The 19367-nt window shown below is 46.6% G+C and overlaps 1 protein-coding gene across 3 annotated transcripts in view; it reads right to left on the minus strand.

The window, feature by feature from the left end:
• Window positions 1-19367, minus strand: part of ERCC6L2 (ERCC excision repair 6 like 2) — a 1253563-nt gene that overhangs the window by 204526 nt on the left and 1029670 nt on the right. For all 3 annotated transcript variants that reach the window (XM_085632896.1, XM_085632894.1, XM_085632895.1), the window contains one exon: window positions 17488-18676. In XM_085632896.1, coding sequence (XP_085489022.1) covers window positions 17488-18676 — 1189 coding nt within the window. The remainder of the gene's footprint in view (window positions 1-17487; window positions 18677-19367) is intronic.

Below are 19367 nucleotides of genomic sequence, written 5' to 3' on the forward strand. Positions count from 1 at the left end.
AATCGAACTACATGACAATTTAAGTACATCATAGTGGGGAAATCTAGATCAAAAAGTAATCAAAAATTAATTCATAGATGATCTACAACGGATTGCAAATTTAAAAAAATTTGAAACAGCATTAATGGTCATTTCATCTTCTAATAGCAGCAACTTTAGATAAGCAGGTCTGCACTGCCTCAAGCCCCAAGTCTTAAGAAGGGGAATCAAATATCTCTTTCTCCCCCATACATAAAATTTACAGAATAAGACACAATGTATTGATGATTGCAAAGAAAGATCATCACAGGGACAATTTGATAGGCTTAATGACCAATCATTACTATCTGGTAAAGTTAGCAGCCTATAAAAGGTACCAGTTCTCAGTCGAGCTAATAGCATTCTATTGTAACTGGGATACTCAGGTGATAAGTAAAGCTGTAAACCAGGACCCTGCACGAGTAGATGGTGTTGTAATACGGATATCTTACTCCTCTCCTCAAGCCACCATTTATTCTCCAGAAAGGCAAGACAACTTTTCTGAAAAGCTTTTCTGGGGATCATGGATAACGAGGAGGGGGTGTTAAAGAATGTTGGGTGTCCCATGTTGATAATAAATTCCTTAACATACGAGATCCATTGGATATTTTTTGATTTCTCTAATTTAGTACAGTCCAACAAAATGGCTCTATTAAAGGCAGCTGCCTCAGAGGTCCATATCTTGTGCCATAGTAATAGTGGGCTAATTTTAATTAGATCGGATATGTAAACCACATCTAGTTCCTTGTGGCAAATGTATGTAGATGTCGATTTGGGGACCGCTAACAAATAACGCAGGAAGAAATTTTCCTTAGCTTGAATTTCCCGGCAGTCTGTGACTCCCCAAATGCCGGCCCCATATGTGGCAGTTGACACACATTTGGACTTATAAATATCCATTAATACACGAACAGGCCTACCCCCCAGTTTATTAGCAAACTGTTTTACGGCACCTAAAGCACGAGCAAATGCAAGATTCCTTGTGCTGGCCGCTGTTGCCCAGGTCCCCTTTTTATTAAAAACAATCCCCAGATATGAAAAAGTACTAGTTAGTCCTATCTTAGACTTTTCTATAAAAATGCTACAAGGGAGATTTGACTTTGATGAGCAGCACATGGTAAATGTTGTCCCAATGTTAATTTTTAGGCCCCTAGAACTCATAAAGGATGAGAAACTTGTTACCGCCTTTTGAAGGCCCACTTGGGTTCTAGCCATGATAACCGCATCATCCGCGTATAATAAAATGGGGACCGCTGTGCCATCAATTTGGGGATAATCTAATTCTAACTTTGTTAAAAATTCCGCCACGCCATTTATATATACATTAAAAAGAAAAGGTGCCAAAATGCAACCCTGACGGACACCTTTCCTTATTGGGAATTTCTTAGAACATTCTCCTCTTTTACCAAAACGTACTTTTGCCCCTGCCTCTCTATATAACTCTTTAATAAAGTTAAGGATATTTAGGTCAATTCCAAGATCAGTTAAAGTATCCCATAAAACCTCATGGCTCAGACAGGAGGTCAACAAAAGTCATAAAAAGGTTGCCCTTTTTTGCCACCGTATATTTGCCAATTATAATGGCTAAATTAAGTCCTTGTTCAACGGTGCTCAGACCGGACTTGAAACCGTACTGGAACTTAGAAAGAACATCACTATCCTCCGCCCATAATTGCAGTCTGTTTAAAATGATTCTGCCGGCCACTTTCATCAAGGAATCAAGTAGCGATATAGGCCTATAACATTTGGGATCATTACGATCACCCTTTTTGAAAATAGGGACTACAATCGCTTCCTGCCAGGTGGGTGGAAAACCCTTTTCATTAAAGCTATTTAACACATTTGTCAAAAGTGGGGCCCATAGGGAAATAGTATCCTTGAATATATCTATAGGTATCCCATCAGGCCCCGGGGCTTTATTTTTTGAACTTTCAAGTAAAGCTATTTCCACTTCAGAGACAGAAAAGAAAATCTCCAAAGGGAACAGAGCAAGAGAAAAGTGCTCGCTAGCAGCCTGCTGACTTTGGGAATTACAGTTTGTAGTAAGCAAAGCATCTTTTTTATAGAGCTCAGTAAAATAGTCCACCCAGACTGATTCTTCAATGGCAAGCTCGACCAAATCGGATTTCCTTTCAATGAAGAAAGGAGCATTTACAGCTCTCCAAAATGCAGTATTGTCTCTGAAGGAGCTTGCCTTTACTAGTGTTTTCCATGCATTCTCTTTTAACTCCGCTTTCCGTTTATGTATTGAGTTTTTATAAGCTGCTCTAGCGGCTCTAATGTCTTGCTGGTTTCTCTGTATTTTTTTTAAAGTCTGCTTTAGGTTAGTATGAGCTTTGGTACACTCTGAATTGAACCATCCCATTCCCTTTTGTCTCGCCCCCTCCCGGTATGTTCCTGACAATTTGTTGCCAATATATGATGTAATCTTCTGAAAGGCATTGATGGTCATACCTGGATCAGGATGTTCCTCTAGGCAAATCATAAGATTATTATGTTGATCCACTACCAAGCTCTGCAGAAAATTTGTGGGGTCAACCTTATTCCATTTTATCGCATAACCATTTAGTTTCGTCAATGAGATAGCATGGCGATATACATTTTCAGCTACATTATGCGCAGTTCTAATGCTCGTCCCAAAGTTAAAAGTTGAGCTAACTGGAAAGTGGTCACTCACTGCGTTATCCAAAGTTCTAAACGAAAGAACGTTATGATGATAACTAGTGGTGACTAATGTACAGTCTATAACAGACTGTAGTCCACGCCCATTAAAGGTGGGTTGAAAGTTAACCTCAGGGCTACATAGTTCATTTACAAAGCCCAAATTCCAATCAAAAATTAAGCTTGTAAACAAATTTCCCAGCACAGAGTGCTCGAAATGGGTGCATGAGTCACCAATTAGGTTGACCATACCACATGTGCCCGAGTTACTATAAGGGCACAAGTGGCAATTAAAGTCACCCGTCAATATGATACACGTATCATTATGCTCTAAGTCTATCCCATGACGTAGAGAGTTATTTAAATCTTCCAGCACTCTTTTCTGGTCATCCTTTGGAATATTATTATACAGGTTGACTAGAATGATGAATCGATTTTCACCCAGCTTTAAGGAAAGTAGCTGATAAAAAGTTTGCCCCCCAGTAGTCTGATACTTTATATCCAGATTAACAGTGTTGGCAATATATATACAAAGCCCACCGGAACATCTACCCCTCCTTGGCTGGATTGCGGTGGAGAAGTATGTGCGGTACCCTACAAGATGGATTTCAACCTGTTCCCAACATTCCTGTAAACAAATGAAGTTGTGTTTTTCAACTAATTCACAGAAGATGGGATTTATCTTATTTGAAAGACCCGCTATATTCCAGGATAGGAGGGTCAACTTCCCCCTTTGAACGTCTCCAAGTATTTCCAAATCATAGGGATTATCAGCATGAGTGTCTATTTCTACCAATGAGGGATGTATTTCAGTATCCCTCGCAGCGATGTTGTCCAACTGTTGAGAAATTCGATCATTTTTATGTTCGACGCCAGTGAATTTAGGCACTGCGTGCTCTGTTCTATCTAATCCCTCATGCAATTTACTAACACCACCACAGTCATCATGTCTGAGTCCCCCCGTCAAATGGAGTCAATCAACCATCTCCAGACAACTAAACCTATTAGTAGTTGGTATTCCTCTCCAGTTGTCCCTAGGTTTTAAATCCCTGGTAAATTGCCTTCCCCACTCCCTTCTAACCATTTCTCTTTCTTGAAGGCCTGCTCTACCCCAGCAATAATCATAAGCTGGGTCAGGGCAAGACCTGGGAGGATAAAAAAAGGAGAGTCACTTGGTTTCAATGCCTTCATTGTTGCTCTGGAAATTCCAAGAGCAAATATGATCAACCGTACCCGGATCCTCAAAGTTGACCAAAACACAATCACCCTGGATTGTTTTTCTTCCGGGCCCCACCCAGGGGGCCCTGCGGACCATCAGAATCTTGCTCATCCTGCTAGGAGGTAGTGGGCGGTTTACATTGAGCCAGTGTTGGACCTTGTTTTTTAGTGACCCAGTAAACTCCTCTGTGTCCTCTTTCAGTTCTGGAACCCCAGTCAGAACCACCAAATAGGGGGTTACTTACTTCCGGGGGCAAGTTAATAGCTAATTTCCTAGATGTAAATCCCCAGTTTTGGTCCTTATGCATATTAGCCTCCTGTATGTTGTTAACTATAAGGGTATTAGTATTTTCTGATGGCTTTTTCACTGTTAAAGTAGAGTCCATCGTAATTGCATTTTCAATTGGGACTGATGATTTGTTTGCCAAGGGGCCCACTGATTTATTATTTGTTGAGCTTAAGTTAGTATTCCCAACCTTTAATTCCTCAGAATTTTCCGAAGCCTTAAGGGAGACAGTCAGATCGATTAACTGCTTTTCAATCCGCCTCAATCTAGTTTCTAGAGGGGAAAGGTATGTCTTAAAAAGCTCCCTCATATACTCTAAGAGTTTGTTATCAGTCTCAAGAGCCTTAGAACTTGCAAATATACTAAGGGAGGCCTCGGCATTACCCAAATCCGAGGTTACACTATTCACATGTGAGCGAGCGGGAGTACGGCCACCTTTAGACTGTCGTTCCGCTCGCTCTTCATTTCTTAGGGGTAGCCCGCATAACCCTTTTTCCGTGAGCACAGTAGATTTCTGGATTTTCTTGGTCTTCTTAAGTTTCCTTTCTTTTCTTTTCTTTATGTTGGTTGAAGTTTTTAGTATAGCTCCCTCTCTCAACCCCCTCATCTGGCTAGAGGTTTGATCTTCTACCAGCGCCTCTAAATCTAGGGCCGGGGATCTTTCTAATTGCGAGATTGATATACAGTCAGAGACTGACGGTGACAGATCTATTACATTAGGGAGACTATGAAAATCTGCATGAACTAAGGTGAACTTGTTTATTAAGTTGGTCTGGGGTTTTAGCTGTTGCAAAGTGACCCATGGAGGAACGTTTTGCTAGTGCTAAATCTTGGGACACCCTCCGTTCCATGAGTGCAATCCCTTGATCAATAACTGAATTCGCCCTTACAATAAAATTATCCAGTGGCCCAGTTATATTAGAAGCATCCATGGCTGTCTTACTCCGGCTCCCTCGTGTAGACGCCATTAATGAATCAGGTGATAACACTTGCCCAAAACTTATATAATATAGCACAATACAATATCCACCTTAATTGCAATAATAGTCGTTAGAGGGGTGGCCCGGTCCGGTCTTACTCAGTCTGTAACGGGCTAGAACGGGCCGGCCCTTGGCCCGGGCTTCGCCCGTCGCGCGTCCCGCGCGCGATCCGCGCAGCGTCCCTATGCACCAAAGTTATAGGTAGAGGAAACACAAAAGGGGAGTGTCCGGGAAGAGGCCGCAGCTGTTGGCAATGTTATCGCTGCAGAGCCTCGCAGTCCCTCACGCCCAAATCAAACACCCAGAGAGTTAGCTGTTGGAGGAATCCACAAGCACGAGCGGCTCCCGCGTAGTGGGGGCCGCGAGTCGTTTTGTAAAGGCAGGCAGGCAAAGGGGAGTGTCCGGGAAGAGGCCGCAGCTGTTGGCAATGTTATCGCTGCAGAGCCTCGCAGTCCCTCACGCCCAGAGCAAACACCCAGAGAGTTAGCTGTTGGAGGAATCCACAAGCACGAGCGGCGCCCGCGGAGCGGGGGCCGCGAGTCGTTTTGTAAAGGCAGGCAGGCAAAGGGGAGTGTCCGGGAAGAGGCCGCAGCTGTTGGCAATGTTATCGCTGCAGAGCCTCGCAGTCCGTCACGCCCAGAGCAAACACCCAGAGAGTTAGCTGTTGGAGGAATCCACAAACACGAGCGGAATTCTTGAGGCAACAAGGCCGGGTCCGAAGGGCCTTAGACTAGTTGGAGGACCAGTCCAGCTAAGTTGGAGCTGGGGCGTAGGCACCTACTCAATGAGGTTATGCAGCGGCTGCCATTAAGTGGATGCTGGGAGGGATGGGGGAATACCAGGGGCAGAGGGCGGAGCTAGGGAAGGGCGGGAGAAGGCACATAAGGGAAATGGAGGAAAGGTGCGGCAGGAGGTGGGAAAGCAGGGGAGGGGAGGCAGGAGAGTCCCGGGGAGGGAAACAAGCACAAAGGAAGAGCGGGCAAAAATTAAAGTGGTAAAAAGAATGAGAGAGAGAGTAAAGAAAGGAAAATAGGCAAAAGAGTATGGGGAAAGAGAGGGAAAGAGTGAGAGAGAGTGGTGAGTGGGAAATGGACACAAAGTAATCGGTCCCAAAAGAAAGCAGGCACAAAGGAAAGCAGGCAAAATTGGGAGAGAGAGTGAACCTACACAGGAAGATGGCACAAAGCGTGAGAGACAGAATTAATAGGAACAAGTGAAGGGCACAAGAGTGAGAGAGAGATCGAATGAAGGGCGAAAGGAAGGAGCAGAGATTGAGGGAGAAGTAATGCAAGAACGAGGAGAGTCCTTGATGCAACAAGGCGGCGTCCGAAACAGCCTTAGACTCGCAGGAGGACTAGTCCAGGTAAGTGGGAGCTGGGATCTAGGCTAATTTCTGTGCTATTTTTAAATTAGAGTACTTTCAGTGGGCCACAGCCAGCCAAGGTTGGGGCCTGGTAAAGCAAAAACAAGAATACTTTCAGGACACTATATTTTTATTGATCACTCAAGAAACATTTCAGCCATGCAACGCAATAGATTATATCACTGCAAGTCGGCAAGGGTCAAAAGCACCATTTTATTTTAATTTAATAACCAAGTTATTGGCTGTTATTTTTAAATTTACACTGTCAGTTTTCTTTTTGCTAATGTTGCCCAGGATAAATGTGCTGTGTACACTGTTAAATAAAATATCCTGTTGATTTCAATCATGGTTTTTCCATTAATATTTCATTTACGAATATGTTAAGCACATGATTTTATTTCAGGTGTATTAGGTTACAAAGGATTTGCCTCTTGTAAAAGTTTCTTAGAGATGCTTTTTATGCCCCAGCCATTTTAGTCCCACCCACCTTCTTTATCCCAAATTATCTGAAAATCAATGAAAATATGGTGCTAACGGTGTCATGCCCTCTGACGTTCCCACATTTTTCCACAAGTTGCAGCTAAGTAAAAGCGCTCTGTTTAAAAACAAAATTAGATCCAGATTCCAAACTCAAGAAACAGCACAGCAATGGTTTCGCATTAGGATAAAGAAGGTCCTTCCCTACCTTGTTCCTAAATTGTGGAATAATGGTCACCTAGACTAGAGCTATGAAAAACAGTAAATCGTCTTACTTTCGGGAGGAAGTTGCAAACCTGCACTACGGTTCTGCATCAAGTACAGTACTGACGTCTGTGCGTTTTCCAAGTAATAAAAATAATAATTGTTATTTCGCTCAGTGTGTTAATTCGGCTAGTGACTTCTCTCACACACACGCATTCTCACACTTGTAAAAGTCTAATCTACCTGAATAAAACGTTTCTAAAAACATTTACTTCACCACTTTTAGTTTTGTACGCTAAAAATATACATTTGGGGCCGGGCCCGATTAGGCAAAGGCTCAGCTGTCAAAAATAAGATGCTGGACAAATTAAAAAATCTCATCGATACAACAGATAAACACATCTAATAAAACAATCAGGGGGTGGCAATTACGGCATCTTGGGGGGGGACTGAAGCCCTTGCGTGCCTGCAGGCAGTGCTTACTTAGTAAATAAATGAGTGCCGATGCCCAAAGCTCTGCTCAAAACTCCACGGAAGGTGCACTTAAACGTCAGCCCACCGAATCCCAAAGCTGTGTAGTCTTCAATTCACCTCTGGCCTCTTTAACCCACTACCAGACAGACCCCTCTCTCCCCATCTCACTTTTGCAGGTTTCTACTATGTCCTTTTGTGATGGGTTTTCTCTGTCTTTCTCTTCCTCTGTCTTTCCGCTTTGCATGTTTTCTCTCTCTTGGTTTCGATCAATGTCTGATGCATAAAATTAGTGCTGGTCACTCCCAAAAAGTGCTGGTCCCCCCCAACAAGTGCCGGTGGCTTCTCCAGCAACCATGGGCACAAATTAAGCACTGTCAGCACAACAGCGTTGTGCATCATAGGTAAAAAAAAAACCAGACTGTTAAAGCCAATTGATCTCGTTTAGGACATCCTATTGGCTTTCCCAATGGTTGTTTCATCAGCTGCGCCAATTACTCCAAAGCAGTGGTTCCCAAACTGTGCTCCGTGGCTCCCTGGGGAGCCATCAAACCTAGCAATGGGAGCCATGCACCAAGCTCTTTAACTCATTTAATGTAGAAGGGACTGTTGATTTCAGTTAAACTAATTAGACTTAAACACATGATGTTGATGATTTGTAAGTGACATGCCTAAAGCTGTAAACAAAGTGCTTAATTGATGGCATGTTGAGGGAGATGACCTGCATATTTCACTGGATCCCCACGTTCCAACACTCCCACAGAAAGCGGAAGATGCCTGATTAATTTTGTTAGACACGTTAATAGTTTTGTCTTTTCCCAAATGCATTTTACAGCAACGCAAGTTATCAGAAAAGTACAGTTGTCCTGTCTATTAAACACACTATGGGTACAATTACGATGTTGGGTGGAAAGTCTTCTGACTGAAATCGGTTTCTGACCGAATCGGGTTCTGCAAATCCAACCGACCGATTACGATGCTTCCCAACATTGTTCGGTCGGACTCGCATTGATTTCAATGGGAGCCTGTGTTCAGAACGAGAACATGGTCAGTGAAATTTCTCTCCCTCCCTCGCAGCTCCACCATTAAGTGAAGCCTTCTCCCGAGCCCCTGCACTCTCGAGTGTTGGTGTTTGAGGCCCTCCTCCACCCGCAGGTTTCACCTGCGCCTCATCCCCGGTGGTCCAGTGGACCTCTCTCTCCATTCTCTCGCACTGCTTTTTCTCTCCTTTTTCACTCGTTTTTTTCCCCTCACTTCTATCTCCCCCCTTCACTCTCCTTCTGGGTCTTTCCTCCGTTTTCTGTCATTTTCCCCACATTTCAAGCTCCCCCCTTCACTCTCTTTATGTGTCTTTCCTCCGTTTTTCACTCGTTTTTTACCCTCATCTCAATCTCCCCCTTTCACTCTCCTTCTGTGTCCTCTGTGTCTTTCCTCCACTCTTTCTTGCACTTTTGCTGCCTTATTTGCACTTTGCTCTCTCTTTTTGCCTTTTTCCTTTTGCCTTTTTCAGCCTGTTTTTCCCCGCCGCTGCTGTCCCCGCGGCCCCTCCCCCCGAGCACGACCAGTGCAACCGGCCCAATCCAGCTCCCCTCCCCACTCCCGCCTCCCAGCTGTCCAGCCCTCCCCGACCCCTACTTAATGGTGTCCACTGTGTGGCGCGCCGGCGGCGCAGCCGCTGTGCGGCCAAAGGCAAACCTGTCTGTGCCCGTCCGCGACCCGACTGCGACCAGCGACAGGAACCCTGGATATCTGCACCGGCAACGCTACGCCCCAGCGGCACTCCACGCTCTCAACCCAGGCCGCAACAACAACTGCAAGCTAGCATCACCAGCCGACACCCACGGACCCTTCAGCTGTCACCGCTACCGGTACACCTGCAGCATCGCCAAGACCACAGACCCAGCTCAACCTGCCTGCAAGAACACTACCGAACCGAAGACCCTGCAATGCATCCTCCTCAACGTCCGATCCCTCCACAAACACGCCACCGAAATCTGGAACCTCCTCGACAGCACCACCCAGGATGTAGCATTCTTTACCGAAACCTGGACCAACACCACATCGCCATCGCCATTCCACAAGGATACAAGATCTCCAGGAAGGACCGCCCTACTCTCCCGGGAGGAGGAATCGCCATCGTCCACAAATCCACCCTCCGCCTGGGCACACTCCCCGACGAGCCCACAGACCTGATGGAACACCTTCACTTCAAGATACTGGCCAGCCCTACCTCCACCCTCCGAGGAACCCTCATCTACCGACCCCCTGGACCCCGCGGACCTTTCGGCAACTCCATCACGGACATCATCTCCTCGCATGCCATCGCATCCACCAACTACACCCTACTGGGAGACCTCAACTTCCACCTCGACAACCAACTGGACCCCAACACCACATCCCTCCTGGACAACCTCCACAGCACTGGACTCCGCCAGATCGTGACCGAACCCATGCACTCAGCAGGACACACCGTCGACCCCCTCTTCACAACAGGAAACTCCATCACCTTCAGCCACACCACCGAACTCCCATGGACTGACCATCGATGCGTCCACTTCACCTTCAGAACACCTACCATCCACAGACACCAGCACCTGCTCCCATGAAGAAACTGGACCAGAATCACCGACTACCAGCTAACCTCATCACTCAGCAACTCCACCCCAACCATTGCGGAAAACGACGACCCCAACACCGCAGTCCGAACCCTGCACAGATGGATCTCCGACAGCGCCAACACCATAGCCCCCCTCAAGAAAAACAACAACACGCTCGCCAAGAAAGCTAGAGGGTTCACCACCGAACTACGAGAGTCCAGACGCACTTGCCGTCGCCTCGAAAAGACCTGGAGGAACACCAAATCCACAGAAGCCCACAACAACTTCAGAGCTGCCACCAACGCCCACCACCAACTCATTAGAAAAACGAGGAAAAAAGCAATTGAAGACAGAATCTCCACTCATGCGCACAACAGCAAAGAACTCTTCAACATCATCAAGGAGTTCGCCCAACCCACCAGCGAGTCCACCAACATCCCTTCCTCACAAGTCCTCTGCGACAAACTCAGCACCGTTTTCCACCACAAAATCAAGAGCATCTACGACAACTTCGACGAAGACAACCAACACACTGAACCCTCACCAACCACCCCCGACACCCTTAAGCCAGCGATCGACAACTGGACAGCCCTCACCACCGAAGACACACTGAAGACGATGAAGTCAATCCACTCCGGGGCCCCCACGGACCCCTGCCCCCACCACATTTTCAACAGAGCCGCTGACACCATCGCACCCATGCTCTGCCACACCATCAACCGCTCCCTGGCAACCGCCTCGTTCCCCGACGACTGGAAACACGCTGAGATCAACCCCCTCCTGAAGAAACCATCGTCGGACCCCACCGACCTCAAAAACTACAGACCCATCTCCCTGCTCCCGTTCCTAGCTAAAGTCATCGAGAAAGCCATCAACAGCCAACTCGCCACATTCATCGAAGAGCACAACATCCTCGACGACTCCTAATCCAGCTTCAGAAAAAACCACAGTACGGAAACCGCCCTCCTCGCCGCAACAGACGACATCCGCACCTTACTGGACAAAGGAGAAACAGCAGCCCTCAACCTCCTCGACGTCTCAGCGGCGTTCGACACAGTCTCTCACCGCACCCTAATACGCAAACTCCACGACGCAGGGATCCAAGACAAGGCCCTCAACTGGATCTGCTCCTTCCTCTCTGGCAGAACGCAGCGGGTCAGACTCCCCCCTTTCCTCTCGGACCCTACACTTACCACCTGCGGAGTCCCCCAGGGGTCCTCCCTCAGCCCTACGCTCTTCAACGTCTACATGGCTCCACTCGCCCCCATCATCAGAACATACAGACTCAACATTGTGTCATACGCACACAACACACAACTCATCCTCTCCCTATCCAACGAACCCAACACCGCCAGACACAACTTTCGAGAAGGCATGGAAGCCGTCGCCAGATAAATGACAAACAGCTGCCTACAACTAAACACCAACAAAATGGAAGAACTCATCATGGGGCCAAACCCCGATGCCTGGAACAACACCTGGTGGCCCCCCGCCCTCGGAAGCCCGCCCACCCCCACGGACCATGCACGCAACCTGGGATTCATCCTGGACTCAGATTTTAAAATGGACCACCAGATCAACTCCATCTCGTCCTCCTGCTTCCACACCCTCCGCCTCCTACGTAAGACCTTCAAGTGGATCCCCCTCGAACACAGAAAGACCGTCACTCACACCCTGGTAACCATCAGCCTCGACTACGGCAATGCAGTCTATGCCGGAATAAACAAAAACCTCACCCGCAAGCTACAGAACATCCAAAATACCGCCGCAAGACTGGTCCTCATCCTGCCAAGACACTGCCACATCTCCCAGCACCTGTGCACACTCCACTGGCCTCCCATCGAAGCTAGCGTCACCTTCAAGATGCTCACCCACGCTCACAAGGCAAGAAAGAGGGATGTGTTAAAGAAAAATCTGATTAATTTATTTTACTTGCAATGATTTGGAGTCAATTTTAGGGAGGAGACAGCAAAAATAAAGCTGTATGTGGTTTAAAAAATCGTGAGTCACCCTGCTGAGACAGGTGTGTTGGCACGTATGACATGGGTAGAAAGCACACAAACACTTTAGCAATGGGGCCTACATGCATAGGGATGCTATCTAGCACTGTAAGTGGGATAAAAAAGTTTGAGATGGTACTCTAAAAAAGGCATGAGCAAAGAAGTGTAACTAGAAATAATTGATTAGAGGCGCCATCTTAGTAATACGAAACACCCTGCGTATATGATTATAATACCTTCATCAGCTTCATCCCAATTATTTTCAGGGAGAAAAATGCAAGTACTTCCGAGGCCAGGCTTACATCCACCCCACCCTCCAAAAAAGTAACAGTGGGGAGCCACGGGAATGGCGAATGAGTCAAGGGAGCCGCAGGTCACATAATTTTGGGAACCACTGCCCCAAAGGATAGAGCTGCCCGCTTACGGGCGAGTTTTTCCGGATAAAAGTAGTACCACCGAAGGAGTAATAATCATTTCTCTGTACAGCACATCAAGAAACAATTGAAGTAACAATGCTATAATTTTGTTGTTTTTATTTCTTTGTTCATATGAGAGGAATAATAAGCAATTAAACATAGTTTATCGTGACAGCCATCGGTTGCTGGGATGCTACCTGCAGATTAGATAGCAGCAGTGGTGACGCAGCTGTTCATCCTAGCAGAGGATAATGGGACGACCACTAATCTGGGTGACATTAACACCAGTGATATAAAGTGCCATGAAGCCACAAGAATGTGACAGCTCGTGCTATATAAATTGGCATTCTTGTGGTGAAGGGTGCGGTAGCATGCATTTCTTTTACCGTTGATGCTGAATGATAAACCAGTAGGGTTGTCACATTTCCAAACAACTGTTTAAAAAATAGGGGTTTGGCCCAAACATCCCACTAAGACCTGGGCATAAAATACATCAAGCAACAAAATTGGTCTTTTGTGGGAACTTGTTCCTAACACAGTGTAAGTTCGAGAGGATTTGTCACCCTTGATTAGAAATTCGATTGATTCAAGGAGATGACCGATTAAACCGAGTCCCTTGGGATCGGCCCCGGTTACGCTACACATTCCTTTTATTGGGGCTGATACTGACCCATTACTAGAACGGTTGTTATCCTTGACTCATTGAGGAGGAGGGAAGGATTGAAACAGTACCTTGTCCAGGATGGCCTCAACGAAAGGGAGCCTTTGTGAAGGAGTGAGGTGTGACTGTGGCACGTTGATAGTAAATCCCACCGACGACAACAGGTTGTCTGTTGTATGGAGGTGGTTTATGACTATTTGAGGCATGCCTGCGTTTAGCAACCATCCATCAATTGTTTCTTTTGCATATGTCGCCCTGAGAGGGAAGGGTATGCCCAGACGTGGGTCCCGTGCTCACTACACCACTGGATTCAAGCTAGCCTGGACCTTGCACCTCCGCCTGGGACAACACCTGGTGGCCCTCTGCCCTCGGGAGCCCACCCACCCCTACAGACCACACTCGAAACCTTGACTCCTCCCTCTCCATGAACCGCCAGATCAACGCTGTCGCGTCCACCAGCTTCAACTGCCTCCGCTTCCTCCGTAAGGCCTTCAAATGGATCCCCCCGACTGCAGAAGGACCGTCACCCATGCACTCATAACCAGCAGACTGGACTACGGAAATGCCCTCTACGCTGGAATCAACAAAACTCTTCTACACAAGCTCCAAGCCATCCAAAACGCCGCAGCCAGACTCATCCTCGGGACACTGCGCCACGCGCACATGACCCAACACCTACGAACACTTCACTGGCTCCCCGTCGGAAAGAAGATCACCTTCAAACTCCTCACCCACGCCTACAAATACCTCAACAACGTCGGACCCAAACACCTCAACGAGAGATTATCCTTCCATGTACCCAAGAGGAACCTCCGCTCCGCTGACCTCGCCCTGGCAGATGTCCCCCGCATCCGCAGAAACAAATCCAGCGGGAGAGCTTTATCCTACATTGCAGCGAAAACCTGGAACGAGCTCCCTGTGAACATCAGATGCTCGCCGACCATGCACACGTTCAGGAGAGACCTCAAGACCTGGCTCTTCGACTGAACCGGAGCAGTTGCCCCCCCACCCTTAGCGCCTTGAGACCTTCACGGGTGAGTAGCGCGCTGTATAAAACCCTGATTGATTCATTGATTGATTGAAGGGTGATGCCCTGAAACTGGTCCCAGGATGCTTGTTTCCAGTCCAGGGAGGACCTGGCTTGGCAGTTCGGGCTGGACAGTTCCCACAAGGGACAGGGTCAAGACTGATTTGCATATGGCTGGGTCCAAACTGGGGTGGTGTGGTGAGCAAAAGAATTATGGATTTAACCCAGATCCTTGTGACGGTGGGTTGAATATTTGCATTGTCCAGCATTCCGCCCATCAATTGATTCCTTTGCACATGTCGCCCTAAGTGGGAAGGATATGCCCAGACGTGGGTCCTATGCTCACTACACCACTGGATTCAAGCTAGCCTGGCTGATGAAGGGTGATGCCCTGAAACCGGTCCCAGGATGCTTGTTTCCAGTCCGGTGAGGACCTGGCTTGGCAGTTCGGGCTGGACTGTTCCTACAAGGAAAAGGGTCAAGACTGATTTGCATATGGCTGGGTCTAAACTGGGGTGGTGTGGTGAGCAAAAGAATGATGGATTTAACCCAGATCCTTGTGACTGGGGGTGATTGTTTGCACTGTCCAGCATTCCGTCCATCAATTGTTTCTTTTGCCTTTAGCAACCAGTCATCACGGTACAAAAGGGTGGTATTTCCAACCTCCTGAGCTGGGAAGTAGCCCCCACATCACTTTTGCGAACACCCGAGGGGCACCGGTGAGGACAAAGGAGAGTACAGAGAGCTGAAAAGTGCTTGTGGCCTACATGAAACTGCATGCGGCATCTGCAGGATTGCAGGAAAGGGATGTGGGGAAAGGCATCCTGCAAATCCACCATCCAGCCCCCTGGATCTAGGGCAAACAGAACTTTGGCCAAAGTGAGCATCTTGAACGTGTCCTTCTTGAGAGAGAAATATTCAGAGGGCGTAGATCTAGAATTGGACAACGTCCCATGTACTTTTTCTGCACCAGAAAGTAACAGGAGTAGCAGCCAGTCTTGACTTCTGATGCCAGCAACTTTTCTGTAGCTCTCTTCTCCAAGCCAGCATGAACTTCTTGGCAGAGACTGGATAAGTGGTCCTCCGGAAGCCGTTGTGGTTTAGGTGGCATGTCTGGAGTTAGTGGACATGAAGGGCAGGGCATAACCATACAGGACAATTTGAACCACCCATCTCTCTGATGTGAAGCGTTGCCACCTGTTTAGGTAATAACTTATCTGGGCGATAGTGCACCACTGAGGAAAAACTAAATGGGTTTTGCAACAGCAAGAGATTAGGGGCACAGAAGATGTTGGACGGATCCTCAACCTCTGCCTTGAAAGGAATGGGATTTCTGTTGTGGGAGAGGCAAGTCTGTTGTAGTTTCTACTGTATCCCTTTTCCAAAGTCTAGAAAGGGGCCTTATTATTGGGGAAACTGCAGTACAGGTGGTGCAAGGCCAAGACAGAGCACTGTTTTCTTCAAAGAGGTTTAATGCCGAGTCTGCTTTGTCTCCAAAGGGATAGGAGCCATTAAATGGCATGTCAATGAGAGACCGCTGGACTGAAGAAGCCCGTGGATCTTTCCCATGCACTGTGCCGACAGTCTGTAGGGTCTGTGCCCGACCAGATCACGTGCTTTGCCTCGTCTGGACCATCCTGAATTATATTTTGTCAGTTGGCATGAAGGTGGTCTGGGAATGCAGGCAGGATATCGCCCACCATGTTCCACAACATGCACAAGTAATGCTTCAGTAGGCAACTCATAGTTACGGATTTAAGGGCAAGGCTGGCAGAGGAGAACCTCGAATCCCTTCAGACATTTTAAATCCTTGTCTGGTGCAGAAATGCATTTCGGTATAGCTGACTGGTGGAAGCCTGAACTTCGAGGCTCTCTGTTGTTGAGTACTGCAGGAGGAAAGCAGCATTCTGTTGCCAGCCTGTGTCGTCGGGCTAATTGTCTGTTGACAGGGGGCAAGATCTTGGCTTCGCTCAGGTCCACCAAAAGGGTGTCTGTGAAGACCTCATTAAATGGAAGCAGTAGTTCCAAAGGTCTACCATGGCTGCAGAACTTCAGTAACTGCATGTGTTTTAACTTCCACTTCTTTTGATTAACTCAAGCATTCCATCCATTGCTTTTTTTAAAATACTTTCAGTGTCAGACCAAGTGGGACGGTATGCCCAGACGTGGATCCTGTACACACTAAATCACTGTAACCAACTTATATCTGGCTGATGAGTCCTAACTATGGCGAAAATGGCCCTAGAATGCATGTGTTCTGGTTCAGAGAAGGCCTGGCAGTTCAGGCTGAACTGTTCCCATTGGAGCAGTGTCAAGACTGAACTGCTGGGTCCAAACTGAGGTGGCATGGTGTTAAAAAAAACAATGAACATGGATGCGGCCCCAAGTAATTACGAGAGGCTGAAATTAATTCAAGCATTCCATTCATCAATTTTGTGTATATTTGAGTAATCATGTTAAATGTGCAGGGACTTTGCATACAGCAAAGCTTGCTAACCTTCTGATCATGTTCAGAAGTATCTACTGACTAGACTTCATCAAGTGCAACAAATCGTTTGTTCACATACTAATCTATAGAGGACGGAAGCCATTGTCTCCCTGCTGAGAGGAGAAGAACATCAAAGCAGACTCATTTGTTGATGATCCGTGGGAATATGGGCTAGATACAGCAGACTCTTCCAGAAGCTGTGTCTCCAATAAAACTAACCTTGAACCTCTCAGGTTGCTATAGTTATGCAGAGGTGAAGTGTTTGGAGAAAGAAAATGTCTTCATGGTCAGATTTTGCGGTCAGAAGGTGGGTTTGAATGTATATGAGTTTGTTTATGCATATGTGCTAGCATACATGGAAATGTGCAAGGAAGAAACCTGTATGGTATGTTTGAATCATTTCTTTGTATATCACTCACTGTCATAGATTGGAACACTGGCCTCTCAGTTAATTACAACTGTAAGAAAAATAGAAATATAGTAAAACGCGCAAATGCTCACACAATGTGCATTGAAACATTTCATTTCACGAATCTTGCAATGGCATGAGTAGATGTTTCATAGTGTCTATGACATCCCAAAGATCTATTCAAAATTGCACGTAAGAGTTTCAAAATTACCTAAAATTCTGTCCAATGATCCAACATCTGCTCGTCTTCTAACAGTGCTGGTATCATTTAAAGATGTATTTTGCAAGGTACAGGGATTTGTCGGGATAGGCTCAATCAGATTAGTTGTCCTAAAAGGCTTTGCTGAGGCAGACTCAATTTGAATTCTAGATTTTTGTCTTTTCTTCCTATGGTCTTGCTTGCTGAACCGGACTTTCTTTGTTGAAAGGTCTTCTTCTGATGAAGAGAAGGTATCTATAGTTTGAGAGTGGCTTTCTGTGTGCTTCTTGTTACAGGAAGACCATATTCGTTTGTCTTTTATATCTCTGGAAGATGAGGAGCTCTGGCTTATTGTCTGAGGCTCTGCTGCTATGTCTATATCATCAGACTCATCGCTAATGTCATCTTCATTTCCGGTACATCTGCCCTTTATAGTAGTGCTCACAGACTTTCTCTTTGTTTTTTCAAAGAATGAACTAACATTGGGAAAAAACAGCTCATTTGAAGCCATTTGTCTATGTCCTCTCACAGAGATTGGTGAGATGTCTTCTTCATCTGAGTCTTCTGGTTCATCAGAGGTGGTCTGGTATATTATACCAGTTTTGGGAGTGGCCTTTCCTTGCTGAACTGACATCTGGCATGGCACAAGGACATCTTCACTCTCTCCTGAGCTGCATTCGGTCTCCATGACAACATCAAAATCCAAGGAACCCTTCTGGGGATTATTTTTATCTCTATTGTCATCTTCTTCTTCAGAGTCTGACAACAATTTCAATTTTGGAGCATGTTTTTTAAGCCTAGGTATATCTTGCTCATCTTTTGGTTTTGGACTATCAGCATTTTGACAAGTCTCCAATGTCAACGTATCTGCATTGATCGTTATGTTTTTATTGTGCTTCTCTGACACGGACGTACTACTCCGCTCTATCTGGCCATCAGCAAGACTGCTGCCACTATCGGTGTCCTCATCACCAGATTTATCTGCTCGTTCCAAAATTTTTGAAAAGCCACACTGCAGTAAGGTAAGCTGCTCTTTTGGATTGATAGAAGTGCTTGTATTGCTGGCTCTGCTCTTTGAGGTTTTCGTTTTGAAGGCTGAATTACTCTCTTCTTCGCTGTCACTATTGAAATCAAAGGTGGATTTCTCTGCTTCTCTCCCAGGTCTCAGATGGTATTTCTCTTCACCCTCCTGTTCAGCAGTCTACAAAAAATATTTTCACCACATTGTAATTAACTGATGACAATAAAACATCTCACAGATACAGAATGGTAAATTCATTTCCCCAATTGACAACAGAATGGGGCATTTACAATAGAGGATGAGCTACCTATTTCAAGATTCTGAAAGCTTGGCAACCAGCACAGCATGATTGAAGATAATAAAGTCTCCCTGTTTAGTGTAGATAACAGTAGCGGCTGCTACCTAACGGGCGTGGGGAGGGTGAGTGGGTCGGGGAGCAGAGGGGGAGGGAATTAAAAATAATAAGAAAAGAAAAGAAAACTTACCTGGAGGTCGCGGTTGCCGTCGCAGCTGCCACGTCTTCTCCAGCAGGAAGCACCCAGCCTCACAGAATCCCCTGACCAATCACAACGCTGCCTTAAGAAGCCTTGTGATTGGTCTGAGCGCCTTGGCTCGGCGCTCAGACAGGGGCTTGGAAGGTGGGCATGTTCGCCAAAAAAGGCTGTATAATACAGCCTGTGGAGAACATGCACAGTGGACATGACAGTTTGGCCAGCCCAAGCCGGCCAGCCAAACCTTCATGTGCACTTTAGGTGCGCCCACCACTCCTCCTCCGGCCTCGATGTCAGGGGAGGACAGCCTCGCCCCACTATCAACGGGGCTGCTCTACAGTGCAACTGAAATAGTAAAAATAAAATGATAATAATGGCTG

This window comes from Triturus cristatus, chromosome 2_1 (assembly GCF_964204655.1).
Source record: "Triturus cristatus chromosome 2_1, aTriCri1.1, whole genome shotgun sequence".
NCBI lineage: Eukaryota > Metazoa > Chordata > Amphibia > Caudata > Salamandridae > Triturus > Triturus cristatus.